The sequence below is a fragment of the Zonotrichia leucophrys genome, chromosome 2 (genome assembly GCF_028769735.1).
Source record: "Zonotrichia leucophrys gambelii isolate GWCS_2022_RI chromosome 2, RI_Zleu_2.0, whole genome shotgun sequence".
NCBI classification, from domain to species: Eukaryota; Metazoa; Chordata; class Aves; order Passeriformes; family Passerellidae; genus Zonotrichia; species Zonotrichia leucophrys.
In genome coordinates, this window is record NC_088171.1 from 128903737 (window position 1) to 128919332 (window position 15596).

At 51.7% G+C, this 15596-nt stretch overlaps 1 protein-coding gene across 2 annotated transcripts; it reads left to right on the plus strand.

Moving 5' to 3' along the window:
* Positions 1-6853: 6853 nt before the first annotated feature.
* On the plus strand, positions 6854-12143 carry KLF10 (KLF transcription factor 10). Of its 2 annotated transcripts, none has more exons than XM_064706396.1 (4): positions 6854-6976; positions 8523-8762; positions 8870-9746; positions 10655-12143. In XM_064706396.1, the coding sequence occupies exons 2-4, from the start codon at positions 8532-8534 to the stop codon at positions 10912-10914; spliced, it is 1368 nt and encodes a 455-aa protein (XP_064562466.1). In that variant the 5' UTR covers positions 6854-6976; positions 8523-8531; the 3' UTR covers positions 10915-12143. The 2 variants fall into 2 exon arrangements, with proteins under 2 accessions (XP_064562466.1, XP_064562468.1); XM_064706398.1 differs by lacking the exon at positions 6854-6976 and adding an exon at positions 8327-8391.
* The last annotated feature ends 3453 nt before the right edge of the window (positions 12144-15596 follow it).

Consider the following 15596-nt stretch of genomic DNA (forward strand, 5'->3'; position numbering starts at 1 on the left):
TTGCTCCATCTGGCAATCAGACTGGTAAAGCACAGTAAAACCCATAAACTGAAATCTTAATGACAAGTTGTTTTTCACTTGGTATTCCAATCAGCAATTGAAGAACCAGGATGAAGCAGATTTTTCTTAAGGTTAGGATATGTGAGGAAAATGGGGCATGAAGAAGAAGGAAAAAGGAGACAAAAAAAGCACCAAGCTGTCTTGTTGCTGGCTCTATGCTCCCTCTCCCCAAGTTATCTGATATATCAAGCTTGGCAATTGCTGTCAGTAGCAGCAGAGATACTTTTCTAATTCAATAACTGAACGGGAGCAGTAGAAGGACAGGGGGAAAAGAACAGCCCCACGGTACAACTCTCTCATGGCCTGGACTTGCTGTCTGCTGCCTCCGGCCCTCCTTCCGCCCCCTCCCCGTTCTTCATTTGCTCCCTTCCTTCCGTCCTTCCTCTCATGTTCCCCAGCTGCCATTTCAGAGCTGCCTGTCCCCGGCCACCCCCTCAGCCTCAGCTGCTTTCAGACACCCACTGCATCGTTCTGCATATGAAAATGAGCTGTCACATTTTCCAGCCTCTGAAGCAAGAGATTATTTTTGGGAGAGGTGGTTTTGACAGTTCTGCTCTGTAATTCAAAGGCAGAGCACAGAGCAGGGGGAGAAGATACAGTGTATGAACACACACAGGGCTCCAGACTGTGCATTTAGAAGGGACTGGAGGTCTCTCGGGGGACACCAAATTCCTGTGGACTGTGGAGTCAGGGAACTGATATGTCTCCTCACTTCTGAGGACTTGCCCTTTCCTGAGCAGCAGCCAAGGCCAGCTGCTACCAACACAGCTACAGGACATGCCACTGAGATGACAGTCGAGCCTGCCTGTGGAGGACAGGCACAGCAAACCCCCTCTCCACCCTCTCACAAAGTCCTTCACCCCACCTGCATCCTGATCCCCCACACCACCAGGCAGTCTCTTTTCCAGAGCCCATAGTCCCTGCCAAACCCAGAACTCATCTGGAGATCTGGCCTAAAGGAAGGGAAGTAAAACAGGTTTTTGACCTACCAGTCCAAGCCCAATCTTTCTGTGTATTTTGACTGCAGCTGGTCAGTGCACAACACAACACCTGCAGGCCCTGCACCTGGATGGCAGCAGCAGCAGACAAGCATTGACACGGTGGGAACAAAGCCCTGGGGTGAGAAGGATCTCCCACAGGGCAGAATGAGCAAGAGGCTGCCTGAGTAACCAGACAAGCAGACTGAGGAGAGGCGTGGCTGCAGAGGGCTGCTCTGGAAATTAAAGTTGAAACAAGCTGGTTTAAAGAAGCAAAGGGGGCAGTTGGGGAGGCAGGGCTGGAAACATCAGTGGCTGGAGGTGTCAGTGGAGGAGGAATACATTAGGGAGGACCCAGAAATGGTGGAGGAGGCAGCAGGATCTGAATGGCCATAAGTGATGCAGAGCAGGCTCTGGCAAGTGCAGCTTACTGGGAATGGTCACAGGGAGAGGCTTTCATGGAGCAAAAGCAGTACAGACATCATGGAAGGGAAAGTGCACTAAGGGGTATTAAGAAACACGGTGTGTGCCAGGGGCACATGAGGTTGGCAGCTGGGACAGGCAAGCCAAGAGGACCTGTGAAGAATCACTGCTGACAGGGGTGCCAGGGCAGCAAGGGTGATCCGGCAGCACCCACAGCAACAAAGAGCTGAAATGGCTTTCTGGGAAGCCAAGAGGAGATGGGCAAGGAGGTAAAGCAAGGACAGGGCAGAGAGAAGTAAGAGTGGGAAGAGAACAAAACAGATCAGGCCACCTGAAGCATGAGCTGCCATTGCAGGTCAGCCTTTCATGGTCACACCATAGCAGAGTCAAGAAGTACCTGTCAGTGTTGGATCCTAACTCACTTCACATCACATAAACAAACAGATATGGACAAAACTCCAAAGTATTTACAAAGATGAAAGTCACCCTTATGATAAATCTGAAATGCACATGGATCAAGCTTAAACATCACTATGCTAATTTCACCTTTCCATTTTATACATTAAAATAATTGCATTCCCTCCAAAGAGCACTTTACTTATAGAAGATTACTGTGGAATCACTGTAACTTCTTCCAACAGTCCAGCACACACCTTCAACACGTTGCCATAGCAAGCAAACCAAAAATTGTGACAGTAGTTCATGTTACAGACTTCTGTTCATGTTGGAAACTAGATTTTTAACACTAAAGTTCTTTATGTATCAGTAAAATATTTGTATATATGCATTACATGCAAGTAAGGGTGAAAAAGTGACAATTTTCTGAATGTACAGAGAAACTATTAGTTTTGTGAGTGGATTTATTACATTGGCTGGTGCAACTTTTACAGATTTAGTTTTAGTGGCAATAATTTGTTTCAAATGAGATTTTGGAATGTTTTAAATAAAACAACTTGCAATCACAACAACGACAGAACTTGCCATAAACAGCAAACACAGAATTTCACCAAGAACTACTGAGCATTTGTTCCACAACCTTTATTTCAGCCAGGGCAGACGCATTTGTGAGGCAGGAGCTCTCTCCCCAGCTGTGCCCTGTGTGACAGTAGCACCTTCAGGCAAAGGACAGCATGTTCTGGGAGCCAAGCAACCATTTTATCAACATTTTTTCCCCGTTGCTTTCAGTGTGAAACACACAGTAAACACACTCTCCTTTCTCCACCCAGAGATGTGGGATCCAATGGAGTGATTTGCAAACAACTATTTGCTACTAGTAGTGAAAGGAGTTTGGATCATCCTGAAGTGAATTCTCTTTTGGGAATTCCCTCTAAGATAAGGCAGCCAAGCCAATGTGTTTCCCTGCAGGCACTGCAGGGATCTTATAAAACCTGTCAGAAAGTCAGGCAGATACCCAGGCTGCACAGCAGGGACAGGGGATGGAGATGCAGGTTTCTCTCTACAGCATGCTTTCCTTCAGGTGCCAATTGTGGCAGCTGTAGGAGCAAGGAGAAAGGGATCCCACCACTGGCAGCCTGGTGCAAGGGGGCATAGAGGAGAGCACATCCCATCAATGTGTCTGGGGTACCACTGTGAAGCCAACTAACAGAGACTCCACCTATACAATGTATCACCTGAAATACTGAAATTAAAGCAATAAATAAATGAATTAATAAATAAAATTTAAAAGTGTATTCCTGGGAATAAAATGACCACTTTACCACTCTTGTCAATACATGTGTGTGAAATGATCAAGTATTACTTTAAATTACTTACATCTCTGGTCAGGTTCTGCAATATTTTATATCCTTTTTTATCTTCAGGCTGGAGAAACTGCTCATTTCTTGCAGGTTGGTTTGGGTTTTTGGTGTTTTTTTGTTTGCTTGTTTTGTGTTTTTTATTTGTTTGTTCTTTGTTTTGGGTCTTTTTTTCTCTTTCAGGCATAACTAAACTCTCTGGATGTTTCTTGTTTCCTTGTGTTCCAGCAAGTTACAGGAACACATCACCTGCTGCCAGACCCCAATTGGGATTGGCTGACATGGAGAAGAATTAAGCAGAATGAAAGAATAGGACCGTGACACCATTGAAAAGGGGAAGGACGGGAAGAATGACATAATCACAGAACAATTAGGTTTGAAAAGGCATCTGAGACCTTTGACTGAACACCACCATGCCAACTGGACCATGGCACTGAGTGCCTTTCCTTAAACACCCCCAGGCATGACTCCAGGACCTCCCTGGGCAGCCCATTGCAGTGCCTAATCACCCTTTAAGTGAAGAAATTCCTCCTAATGTCCGACCTAAACTGCCCCTGAGGCAACTTGAGGCTGAATTCTCATCCTTTTTCTTGCTGCCTGGGAAAAGAGCTCAACCCCCACCTGGCTACAACTTCTCCTCAGGGAGTTACAGAGTGATAAGGTCACTCCCAACCCTCCTTTTCTCCAGGCTAAACACCCCAAGTTCCCCCAGCTGCTCCCCACAAGACTGGTGCTCCAGACCCTACATCAGCTTTGTCCTCCTTCGGACTCTCTCCAGCACCTCCATGTCCTTCCTGAATTGAGGAGCCTTGTAATGGACACAGCACTCAAGGTGTGGCCTCACCAGAGCTGAATACAGGGGAGGGGCCCTGCCCTGCTCCTGCTGGCCACACTATTGCTGATGCAGGCCAGGATGCCACTGGCCTTCTTGGGCGCCTGGGCACACACACTGGATGATGTTCAGTAGCTGTTGAGCAGCACCACCAGGTCCTTTTCTTCTGCACAGCTTTCCAGACACTGCCCACAGCAGGTAGCGCTGCATGGGGTTATATGGACAAAAGTGTAGGACCAAGCAATTCTCCTTATTGAACCTCCTACCACTGGCTTTGGGCCATGGATTCAGCTTGTCCAGATCCCTCTGCAGGGAATTCCGACTCCACAGCAGACTGACACTCACACCCAACTTGGTGCCTGTTATGAACAAAAATTCGGTTAATATTTTTTTTTGTGAGAGGGAGTTACAGGGACGCAGCCAGATCTGTCTCTGCCAGGGTTCTTAGTGCTTTGTTATTGTAATACCGGGTCGTTGTAGCTTATCTCCTCTTTTGTATTAGTAAAAGCCCTGGCTGGGGCGAGGTAATGGCCCTTCTCCGAGACAGTAACGGGTGGGGACCTCCACAAACAGTGAGGAGAAGAGACCTAGAGGGAGGGGTTATGCAAAGTGGCTCCAAGACCAGCAGGCTTTGGGACCTCGACTCCAAAATGCAACGAGAAAACCCCAAAAACAACGAGCCAAATAAGAATTGAGAGACTAAAGTGGTGTCTGGACATGAGGAGCCTATTGCTGAGCCTGCAGAGATGCGGAGTCCCTCTCGCCCTGAGCAGACAGTCGTCCCAACGCCGGGACCAGGCGGCCGACGAGGCTGAGAGGACCAACATCTGACGGGGACACCACACCCTAAAGGCTCCCACGAGGATTGCATCCCCCGGCTCTGCCCCTGGTGGACAGAGCTGCGCATATCCTCCTCCTCTGAGTTGCCCTGGTGAGACGCGACGGGGACTGCAGCCCTGCCGGGCTGCCCAATCCTGAGCTGATCACTTTTAATAAAGGCATTAAAAAGGAGAAGAAGTCTCCTGGCCTTATTTATTTCAGTGCCATCCACAAATTCATTGGATCCCCTCATGCAGATCATCAGTGAAGACATGAAACAGGACTGGGCCCAACACTCATCCCTGGGGGACACCACTGGTGACTGGATGCCAAATGGATGTAGCACCATTCACCACCACTCTCTGGGCCTGGCCATCCAGCCAGTTTTCAATCCAGGGAAGAGCTTGCCTCTCCAAGCCATGGGCTGCCAGCTTTTTCAGGAGTATGCTATGGGACATGGAGTCAAAAGCTTTCCTGAAGTCCAGGTAGATTACATCCACAACCTTCCCTTATCTACTAGGCAGATCACCAGGTCATACAACGGCAATCAGGTTGGTAAGGCAGGACCTGGCTTTCCTAAACTATCCTGGCTGGGACTGATCCCGTGGTTGTCTTGTATGTGTCAAGTGACTGCACTCAAGATGATCTGGTTCATAAGCTTGCTGGGCACTGAAGTTAGGCTGACAGGCCTGCAGTTCTCTGGATCCACCTTCTGACCCCTCCTGTGGATGGGTGTTGCCAGCTTCTAGTCATGTGGGACCTCCCTGGTTAGCCAGGACTGTTGATAAATGATGAAGAGAGGCTTGGTGAGCTTTCCCACCAGCTCGCTCATCACCCTAGGATGAGTTCAATTCAGTCCCATGGACTCATAAGCATCTAAGTGGCACAGCAGGTCTCTGACTGCTTCCCCCTGGATTGAAGGGTGTCCATTCTGCTCCCTGTCCCTGTCTACCAGCTCAGGAGGCCCACTGGCCTGAGGATAACTGGTCTTACTGTGGAAGACTAAGGCAAAGAAGGTGTTAGAAAGAAAAAAAAAAGAAAGAAAATGCAAACAATGCTGGACTGCTTAGGAGGAGAAGAAGGAGGGGAAATCTCTTAAGTGAGGCTAAATAAGCAGGAGGAAAGAAATTGAACCATAATGAAGCATCTAAGCATTTCTAGAGCCCAACAGCAATCACAGCTGCAGCCTGGCCTGGATCTGGCTTCTCAGCTCCTGACACACACAGTCGCTCTTTCAACTCTCATTACAGCTTTCTGACGGGAAAGGGCCCGCCCTAAAGCCTACATGGAGCAGAGCGGCTCACACGGCTCCCGCCCTGCAGGCGCGCCGCAGCCCGCGGGGTACCGCGATCAGCAGTGACCCAGCTAAGCCGCAGCTGTTCGAGCCGCGGAGGCAGCGCGGGCAGACACGGCCGAGCCCCGCGGGGCCGGCGCGCCCGGGGGCTCCTCACGCTGCGTCTGCCTCGGGTCCCGCCAACAGCGGCGCCCGGGGCTGGCACGGACAGTGCCGGTGCAGACCGGGGTGGTCCCGACGCGTGGCAGCGACCTCCCCCACCCCGAGGGTGCTGCCAGGACACAGCAGCGGCTCCCCCGGGCGCGCCCAGCCACGGGTACGGGCCAGAAACGCCCGAGGAGGTCGGAACGACCGCGCCGCTCTCTCCCCCCCCATCCCCCGCCCGTGGCCCCGCTTCACCTCAGCCCTGCGGGGAGCGGGGGCCGCACCGGGGAGGCTGCTCCCTCCCCCGCCGCCGTGTGACCTCATGCAGGAGGAAGCGCCGGGCCGCCCCCGCCGCTCCCACACGGATGCCGGGGAGGGAAGGGCACGGCAGGGGGGCGGGGGCGGCCGCCCTGACTCAGCCGCCGCCGGGGACACGCCGCGCTGACACTCCGGCCACGCCGCCGCGCGGCCGCCGATCACGCGCGGCAGCCCGGCGCCCATTGGCCGCCGCCCCACACACCTTTGCCGGCGATTGGCCGGCGGGCGCCCGGGGCCCCGCCCACCCCCCCGCGCGCGGGCCCGGGGGCGCCGCCGCCCGAGTGGGGAGCGGCGAACAAAAAGAGGAAAACCGGGAGAGCGGCGGCGGCACCTTGGGGCGAGCTCGGCTCCTCCGGTGAGCAGAACCGGGCATCCGGGGGGGCCGGGCGGCTGGGACGGAGGGAGTCCCCGGGGGTGGTGCGGCACGGGGATCCCTGGAGCACGTGCGGGAGCGACCCCCAGAGAGGAGGGACGGCGGGCGGGAGGTCGGGCTGGGGCAGCGGCTGGAGGGACTGAGTCGCGGTGGGGGACTGGAGCTGCTGGGGTGGGCTGTAGGAGCGCCGCCCGCGTGGAGAGCCCTCCGCGGGGCAAGCCGGCGAGAGAAGCCGCGGGAGGGACAGAAGCCGCCGAGAACCTGTTGGCAGCGCTGGTCCGGCGCCGTGCAGCCTCTTGTGCCTGCGTGCCCGACCAGATGCGGGCGCTGGCCTCGGGGGCTGCATGTACCGGGTGGCAGCGGTGAGGGAGGAGGAGAAAGCCGGGGGGATCCCGGCGCCACGCCGGGTGGGCGGCGCGGCGTCAGGGAAGCGGAGCGGCGCTGCGGGAAGAGCCGGCCGTCGCCCCCGTAACCCGCTTCCCGCAGGGTCGCCGCTTCGCTTCCCTTCCCCCGCGGCGGGAGGCATCGGGTGTGGCGGCGCTGACCCCGGCCCGGCCCCCGCCCGCGGTGACGGCTCCTCCCGCCCGGGCTCCTTCCCCCGCCCGCCCTCACAGCCGGCCGCCGCCGCGCGCCGGAGGCGGGGGCGCCGCGCGGGGGAACTGGGGGAAAGGTCGGCGCGCGGCGGCGCCCGATCACGCTTTGTTCAGGTGCCCCGCCCCGGGCCGCGCCTTGCTCGGTGCGGACCAATGGGCGCCCGGCGCGGCTCTGGGGGAACCAATAGGGCAGGGCGGGGGCGGTGCGCGCGGGGGCTGCCGGCGGGGTGCGCTGAGGTGAGGGTGGCGCGCGCCCAACAGCCGGGGGCGGGGCCCGCGCCTGAGCCCCGCCCACAGCCCTGCGTGAGGGCCGGGCAGGGAATGCACCGTGTGGGGGTGCGGACGTGTGTCAGTGTACGTGTGTCTGTGTACGTGTGTCCTGGTTCTCCAAGCAGGTGATTTCCCTTTCACGTACGTGTGTGTGTGTGAGAGAGATCCTTTGAGTATTTTCTAGAACGTTTTTTGTTGCTAATACCTTTCGAAGAAAATGTGAATCAGCCCCAATGCGGTCCTTTCTCATGTGCCAAAATAAGCACAATCCTGAGGGCTGTGTGTTTCCAAAGCAAAAATAGAAGGAGGGTGGGATGGTGGAGGAAGCTCTGATTTACTTTTTTTGGGGGGGTGTGAAGATTTTTCTTAAGTTCTCAGACACAGCTCTTGCAGTGTGGAATAACTTCAACATACTTAAGATCCAGAGTAGTTCATTTGTCTCAAGTAATTATATAATTTTCATGTGATGGTCAGATTTCCTCGCTAGCAGCTTCAGAGAAATATTACATAAATAAGAAAGGCGGGAAAATACAGGTACACAAAATTTATTTACCTTGTACACATTGCCATGTTTGTTTTTAGCAATGCCTTCTTACAGGCAGCTGCAAAATACTCAAACTTAGCATCAAGTTTAAAGTTTCTCTTCTTTTGTCTAACCAAAACAGGAGTAAGAAATGGAGATGATGACTGAAAAACAGAGAGATATGAAGTATTTCTGGAACAATACGCCAGAAAAAAGTGATTATGAGGCTGTAGAAGCCCTTATTTCTATGAGTTGCAACTGGAAATCAGACCTCAAGAAACATGCAGAAATGAGACCTATAACTCCTGCATCTGACATGTCAGAAGAAAGTGACGAGGTTCTGCTTCCTGGAGCAGCAGATTTCAATGCCATACCAGCATTTGTAAGTTTTCCAATTTGTGTGTGTGTGTTCTGTTCTTGTTTTTAACAGTTAATGTGGTGATATCGTGTTAGCATCCCCCCCTTACTGTGTCTCTCTCTCCCTCTCAGTGCCTGACCCCTCCCTACAGCCCTTCTGACTTGGAGATGTCGCAGGTGATCCATCCTCTGGGCAAGGCGCTGCCCGAGGCTGCCAAGCCTCCTGTGGCCACACCTCAGAGAGAAGCAGAGAGGTCTCCAGCAGCCAGGCCTCTGAAAGCTCGAGTGACAAGTGTTATCCGCCACACGGCTGATGCCCAGCTCTGTGACCACAAAACCTGCCCTGTGAGAGCAGCCAGTGTGCTCCAGTACCAGGACAGTGCTTGGAGGGCAGCAGACAGGAGGCCGAAGGCCAAGGAGGAGCCCTCGGTGTGCTCTGCCGAGGCGCCGAGTGCAGCCAGCGCTGAGGCCAGCGAACTGTCCGAGGCAGAGGGAAGAACTGCAGAGCCAGCTGCTGCTCCCGTGCCCTTGCCAAAGCCCTCGGTGAGCAAGGAGGAGCCTGTTCCTGAGCCAGCGGAGCAGCCAGCAGGGGCGGCACCCCTGTCCCCTGCCCCAGGCAGCGGGGCCCCCCCTGTGCCAGTGATTTGCCAGATGGTGCCGCTGCCCACGAACAACAACGTTGTGACGGCCGTGGTGCCCGGCGCCGCGCCCAGCCAGCAGCCCGCCCTCTGTCAGCCCATGGTCTTCATGGGCACCCAGGTTCCCAAGGGTGCCGTCATGTTTGTTGTGCCCCAGCCAGTCGTGCAGGGCACAAAGGCTCCCATTGTTAGTCCGAATGGCACGAGACTCTCTCCCATTGCCCCCGCTCCTGGCTTTGTACCTTCTACAGCAAAAACCACTCCTCAGGCTGATTCTTCAAGAATAAGAAGTCACATTTGCGGCTACCCAGGATGTGGGAAAACGTACTTCAAGAGCTCCCATTTGAAGGCTCATGTCAGAACACACACAGGTTGGTTACTGCTGCTGCATGCTAAAATCTAATGTACAAAACTGTGGTTGTATATACAGCTTGTTATAGTTGTGGCGATTTCTGGGTCTGTTTATTGAACAAATGGTGGGCCAGCAATGAAATACTCTTTTTGCCAGCATGCACTATAAAGCTGCCTGATCTCTGACGGGAAGTCTCCCTGAGGGGAAGTTGACTCAGCACTTTGTTTGTGCTGGACTCACTTTGGGTCAGAAGGTGTTCAGTAATGCATCTGTGGAAGCAAGGCCTTGCCCAACAAGGAGTATGCTTTCCAGAGTTAAAGATGCCTCAGTAGGCTTTTCCTCAGGAATGCTTTTGCCAGAAGTGGGTGAAACTTGGAGATTGTTTTATGAGAGGATGTGAGAATCCACTCCAAACTATTCCTGCCTTGGTTATTCTAGAGTAACTTCTCCAGGCTCAGCCCTTAACTGCAGTAGCAGAAAGAGTTCCATGTATTTTTACAGAGGCTCAGAGTGCACTTCTGGAGCTCAGTTACATAAAGCACCACTGCAGGCTGCGCTTCAGAGGGGAGTTTTGGGCGTGCTGAGTCATCATTATCCGCAGTTCACACGGAGCTGATTGTTAAAATCAGCTGTCTTGAGATATGAAGAGCATTTCAAACAATTTGGTTCTGGAGAATTTTTAACCTTTAACCCTTTTTAATCCCTTACCCATACTACTTAGCCTTGGAGATAGTGAGTTTGCATGTTTAAATATTAGTATATAAACAATTTTCCACCTTTTGTGTGTATAATGCTTACTTAGATTTTTGGCTCAGATGCCTTAATAGAAACTTTCCTGCCAATTAAGTGAAATCCTGCTAGTTCAGGCAGCGGTGTTTATTGCTCAGTACTCACTGGGTTTTTCCCTTTGTACTTTTTCCCTTCCAGGAGAAAAGCCGTTCAGTTGCAGCTGGAAGGGCTGTGAGAGGAGGTTTGCCCGCTCTGATGAACTGTCCCGGCACCGCAGGACGCACACCGGCGAGAAGAAGTTTGCCTGCCCCATGTGCGAGCGGCGCTTCATGCGCAGCGACCACCTCACGAAGCACGCGCGCCGCCACTTGTCAGCGAAGAAATTACCCAACTGGCAGATGGAAGTGAGCAAGCTCAGTGATGTGGCCGTGCCACCAGCCTCTGCGACCGCCCAGTGACAGGACTTGATCTGAAGACAGTGGAATTAACTGTTGTTGCTGGGATGGGCTGGCTGAAAAAAGGCTTTTTCTCCCGGTCTGTGGTTCTCCCGCACTGGCTGCTGACAGCAGTACAGAGAGGCAAAGGCAGCCTGCGCTCAGTCACAAAAAATGCTGCTGGGAGAACCAGTGGCTGACTGGAATAGCGGGTGTCTTTTGCACTGGTGAGGAGAGAAAGAAAGGGAAGGCTCTAGAGCAGAGCAGCCACATTGTGCCAGTTTTCAATTTTGCAAATCACTTTTGTATGCTCTAGATCCAGTCCCATGCAAGTGTTTCTGAGGGTTTGCTGCTCATGCCTGAGACCAACTCCAGTTTTAGCTCTCAGTTGTCTATCTTCAGTAGGCGCAAATAAGGACAGCGGCAATGTTCAGGCACAGGCTTGGAAGCCCAGGACCCACCTGCGTAAGATAATCTAAATCTGTTTTGCTACTTCTGCCACCTTTGCTTGGTAGGAGTCTTTTTCTCCTGACTTCTCCAGCCCCATCGTAATCGATGATTTGGTGCCGGACTCCTGGAGACTTTGGACATCTCCTTCTGCATGGGGTAGTTAACACACCCAGCTTTACACTGCTGTGTCCAGAGGGGCTTGGGATGGGCATGCAGGGGCAGTGCATGGGCAGCCAAAGGGCAGGAACATTTCTGAATCATTATTAGCTTTGTCATGTTTTCCCAGCTGCTTTGGCAAGCTTTGTGATTGTTACAGCTGGTTGTAGCTGGGCATCGCATGATGCTTCTGCTTTTGTGTTGCTTATGGTTTCCTTTCCACCTCCTCACTGCGCTTGTCATGAGCGGATAACGGGCACCTTGAAGACAAACTTGGTAGCTGTAAACTACTCTGGTTGATTAAAGAGGAAAACCAAGAATCTTAGGCTTCTTGATTGTGTTATTCTTTGAAAGGCAGTTTATGCTACAATTGAAAGGGATATATTATGTATTGTATTAAATTAGAAAGTTGTGATTCAGAGAAGAAAACAAGGCAGTAAAGACCGGCCTAGAATTTAAACCAGCTTTTGTGACAATGCATCTATTTTCACTATTTGTATTTTATCATATTATGTTGAGGACACATATCAGAAAGTGAATGGTTTGAAAATAGTGTATTAGATCTGCTTTTTGTGACTACTTTAAAGATTTGCACATTTCTTACGTTGTACTTTATACTTTGTTTACAATAAACCAATTTTCTGTAATGTTGACCTTTTTTTTTAATTCATAGTGGAACTTATCCCTTTGCAAGGAAAATAACCTCAAAATAAAATTGTCCTGACCAATGGAACACTATCTCTTAATTTTTAAATATTTTTAAAGCACTATAAAGCCCACTGGAATGGAGTTTCACGTCTGTGCTTACTACTGTGCATTTCTTTTGGATTGATTTTGGGTTTTTTGTCCCAGCTTTTCATCCCCCTGCTTTTCTTCAGCACCCAAAGCTAATCATGCCTATGTGGGCCACTATGACTCTGTTGAAAAGTATTTCCTTTACGTTGGTGATTGCACTGGCTTCCCCAGGAAGGATCCTGCTTGTGTTCCTGATGGCCTGGCTGTCGGGCAGGGGTGGTGGCTGCCCCCCCACAGTGTGGGATCTGGGTCCCTTGTGGCCCTCCCCAGGACCACTGGGCATGAGGTGCTGGCACCGAGATGGGCTCCAGGCTGGGGGCTTGCCTGCCCTGTTACAGGTGTTGCTGCAGGAGTCCCCTGGCAGGAGGAGAGCGGGGAATTGGGGTTCTCAGGGCAGAGGCTGGGCAGTCTGGCTTCTCTGGTGCTGCCCTGTGTGCCAGCGGTGGCCATTGGCACTGCTCATGTGGGCTCCTCTGCCTCCCGCTCAGATCCCTGCACGCAGGGATCTCCACATTTCCCAATCCCACGGATGCTGACTCAGTGCCCTTCCCTGCTGTGGGTTTGGGCACTCCTTGCCTTATCCTGTGTGGCACAGGGCCCTGCGTAGGGAGCCTCTGAGTCATTGCCCTTCTTGTTCCAGGTGGGATATGCCATCATAGCCCAGTGCAAAAGAGAGGCTCCTTCCTCAGAAATGTGAGATGTGAGTCCCATTCCACCATCTTGCTTCATGGTATTTCTCATTTCATGGCCATGAGATAAAATATTTTAACAGCTCTGCGTCTGAGACATTCCATATTTGCAAGTAGTCACTGGACTGGGAACGAGGTCCCCTCACCAGCTCTCCTGTCATGCTGATCCTTGAGTGCCATTTTCTGCTGCAGCCCTGCAGAAGAGCGTACAGAAGGTGCCACCTCCCCACTGGTACTGTGCCCGTGCAGTGTCACTGTCACATACAGAAGGTGCCACCTCCCCACTGGTGCTGTGCCCATGCAGTGTCACTGTCCCTCTCCTCAGCAGTGCCTGCAGTGTGCTTTGAAGCCCCTCTCTCTAAGCATGGAGCTGGACATAAATCTGACTTTCCAGGCAAACACCTCATGCTGCCATGCAATAACAGAGGAAGACAGTGGGTTTCCATGCCGCGATCTCCACTGCCTGTGTTTTCTGAAGGAAAAGCAGCTGCTGGTGCTTTCTGAGTAGCAACGCACTCTGGAGGTATGCAGGGGCTGTGCCCTGGGACCACCCACTGGCTGCACTGCTGGGAGGCTGCTGAGGGAAGCTTGTTCCTGGCATGCTGTGAGCTAAATAAAATACAGCTTCTCCCTCTAAATACAGAACTTAACAGCAAGAAGTGAATTTCTGGCTGGTTCCAGCTGAAGACAGAGTCATAGTTGTGAATTTACCTCATGCCATTTTTAAAGCTTAACTGGGAAAGCCAGCTGGAAATTACATCAGCTATTTTGGGGTTTAATCCAAGGTTAACCTGAAAAATGTAGTTGAAAGGGCATTATTAGACACCTTTTCAATGCTAGCTTTATTGTGCAATCAAATTTGGCTGCATAGTAGGAAGATTGATTTTTATGGATTTTCTACAGATTGCTGTGAATAATTAGAACCTCCTTATTCCTGTATGTAAAACAAAGGCACACCTCGTATTTTTTCCTCCTGTTTGGGTTCAGTGATGAAGCCAAACAGAAATACAAACCAAGACGCTCCCAGCAACGCCCACAATTAGTGCTTGGATGCCAACACGGGCTGGCACTGGCTGTGGCAGGGCTTGCCAGCGTGGCCACGGCTGTCATTTGCTGTGCAGGCATGTGGCTCTGGGGAGTTAATCCAAAGGGAACCAAGAGATAGCATACATTCTTGGTAGAAGATTTTGGAAGTCTTGATAAACCATCCAGCTTGCAGCTTAGCACTGCACTCTGGAGTGATGCACACACAGAAAAGTTGATGCTGCAGGGCTGACAAGGATTACAGGAGCTGGAGTGAGACACATTCCGTGTCTCCGCTTGCAGCGGGGAAGAGCAGTGGGTGTGTCACAACAAACTGTCCTGGGAAAGGAGGGAGCTGTGTCCACAGCAAAGCAATACCACCCCATGCTCGGTGTCCTCTCCCTTAGGGGAGAGCAGGAGAGGGAGGCTGAGGGTGCCTGCCTGCCCTGGGTGTAGCACATTCCAGCCACAGGACTGGCATCAGCAGGATAGGTTAGGGGGCTTGAGGTCTGCTTATCCCACCCAAACAGATCAGCAGTAGGGCACTGCAGTGCCAGGGTACCCTGCATATGTCCTGAGCACTCTGTGAGTGTTCAGGGATTTCAGTCTCCAGAGAGGAAGGAGAGAAGGCTGGAAAAAGCAGGCATTTTTCCTTGTGGTTTGGAAAAGAATTATTTCCATTACAGCAGGAGTATTTATGGGAGACTTAGATGCTCTATGAGTGAACTAATATGTATTTTAGAAGAAGAAAGGTCCTGAGCTGGGTCAGCTTGTCTGGACCCCCAGATGCAGCTGAGACAGGAACCAGGGCAGCCTGTCTACCCCTCCTTCCTGGTGAGTGCAGCTCTCTGAGGCTTTTCCTCCTGAGCTTTACCACTCAGCAGCGCTATTTCGAGACACCCTTAACCAGCCAGTCCTGTCATCCTGGCACAGTCTTCCTCAGCCTCTGTGCCAGGGTGGGTGCCACAGTGCAGATGGGGCTTGTGCCCAAAGAGCTGAGAGGGAGGACTTGATCATCAGCTGGCCTGAGACTTGCATGCCACATGCAGCGACATCAGGTATTCCCTTGGCAGTTCCCCACTTTTACTGTAAATGGATGATTCATTTGTCTGCTTTGGCAACAAACTTGGATAACCAAGGAAACAATCTGTTGGAAAAGCTGGAGCACAAAATCAGGTCAAGAGAAATGATGAATGAATATGAGCATTATGGGCTCAAGATTTTAGTTCTGTATCTCATATTTTCTGCAGGACACTTTGCTTCTCCTGGAACATGTGGTCAGGGAGAGTAATATTCAGCTAGAACAATTGGGTTTGGGTCTTAGAATGTAATTTAACACATCACACAGAGCTTCCATGTGTAGGGATACAGGGATCTGGAATGCTTTCTGTTGTGCCCGAAAGAAAATGTGATACTTTGGCAGTAAGAGAACAAGAGCAAAACACATCTTTAGCTACCTTGTTATATTAATGAGAAGACAGGAGATAAACTTGCTAACTCACTTCCTGTGCTGTGATATAAGTCAGGTAATCATCATATAAAATGCATTAAACAATTCAGAAGCTTTTTTATGATAACACAGTTTTGATGAAA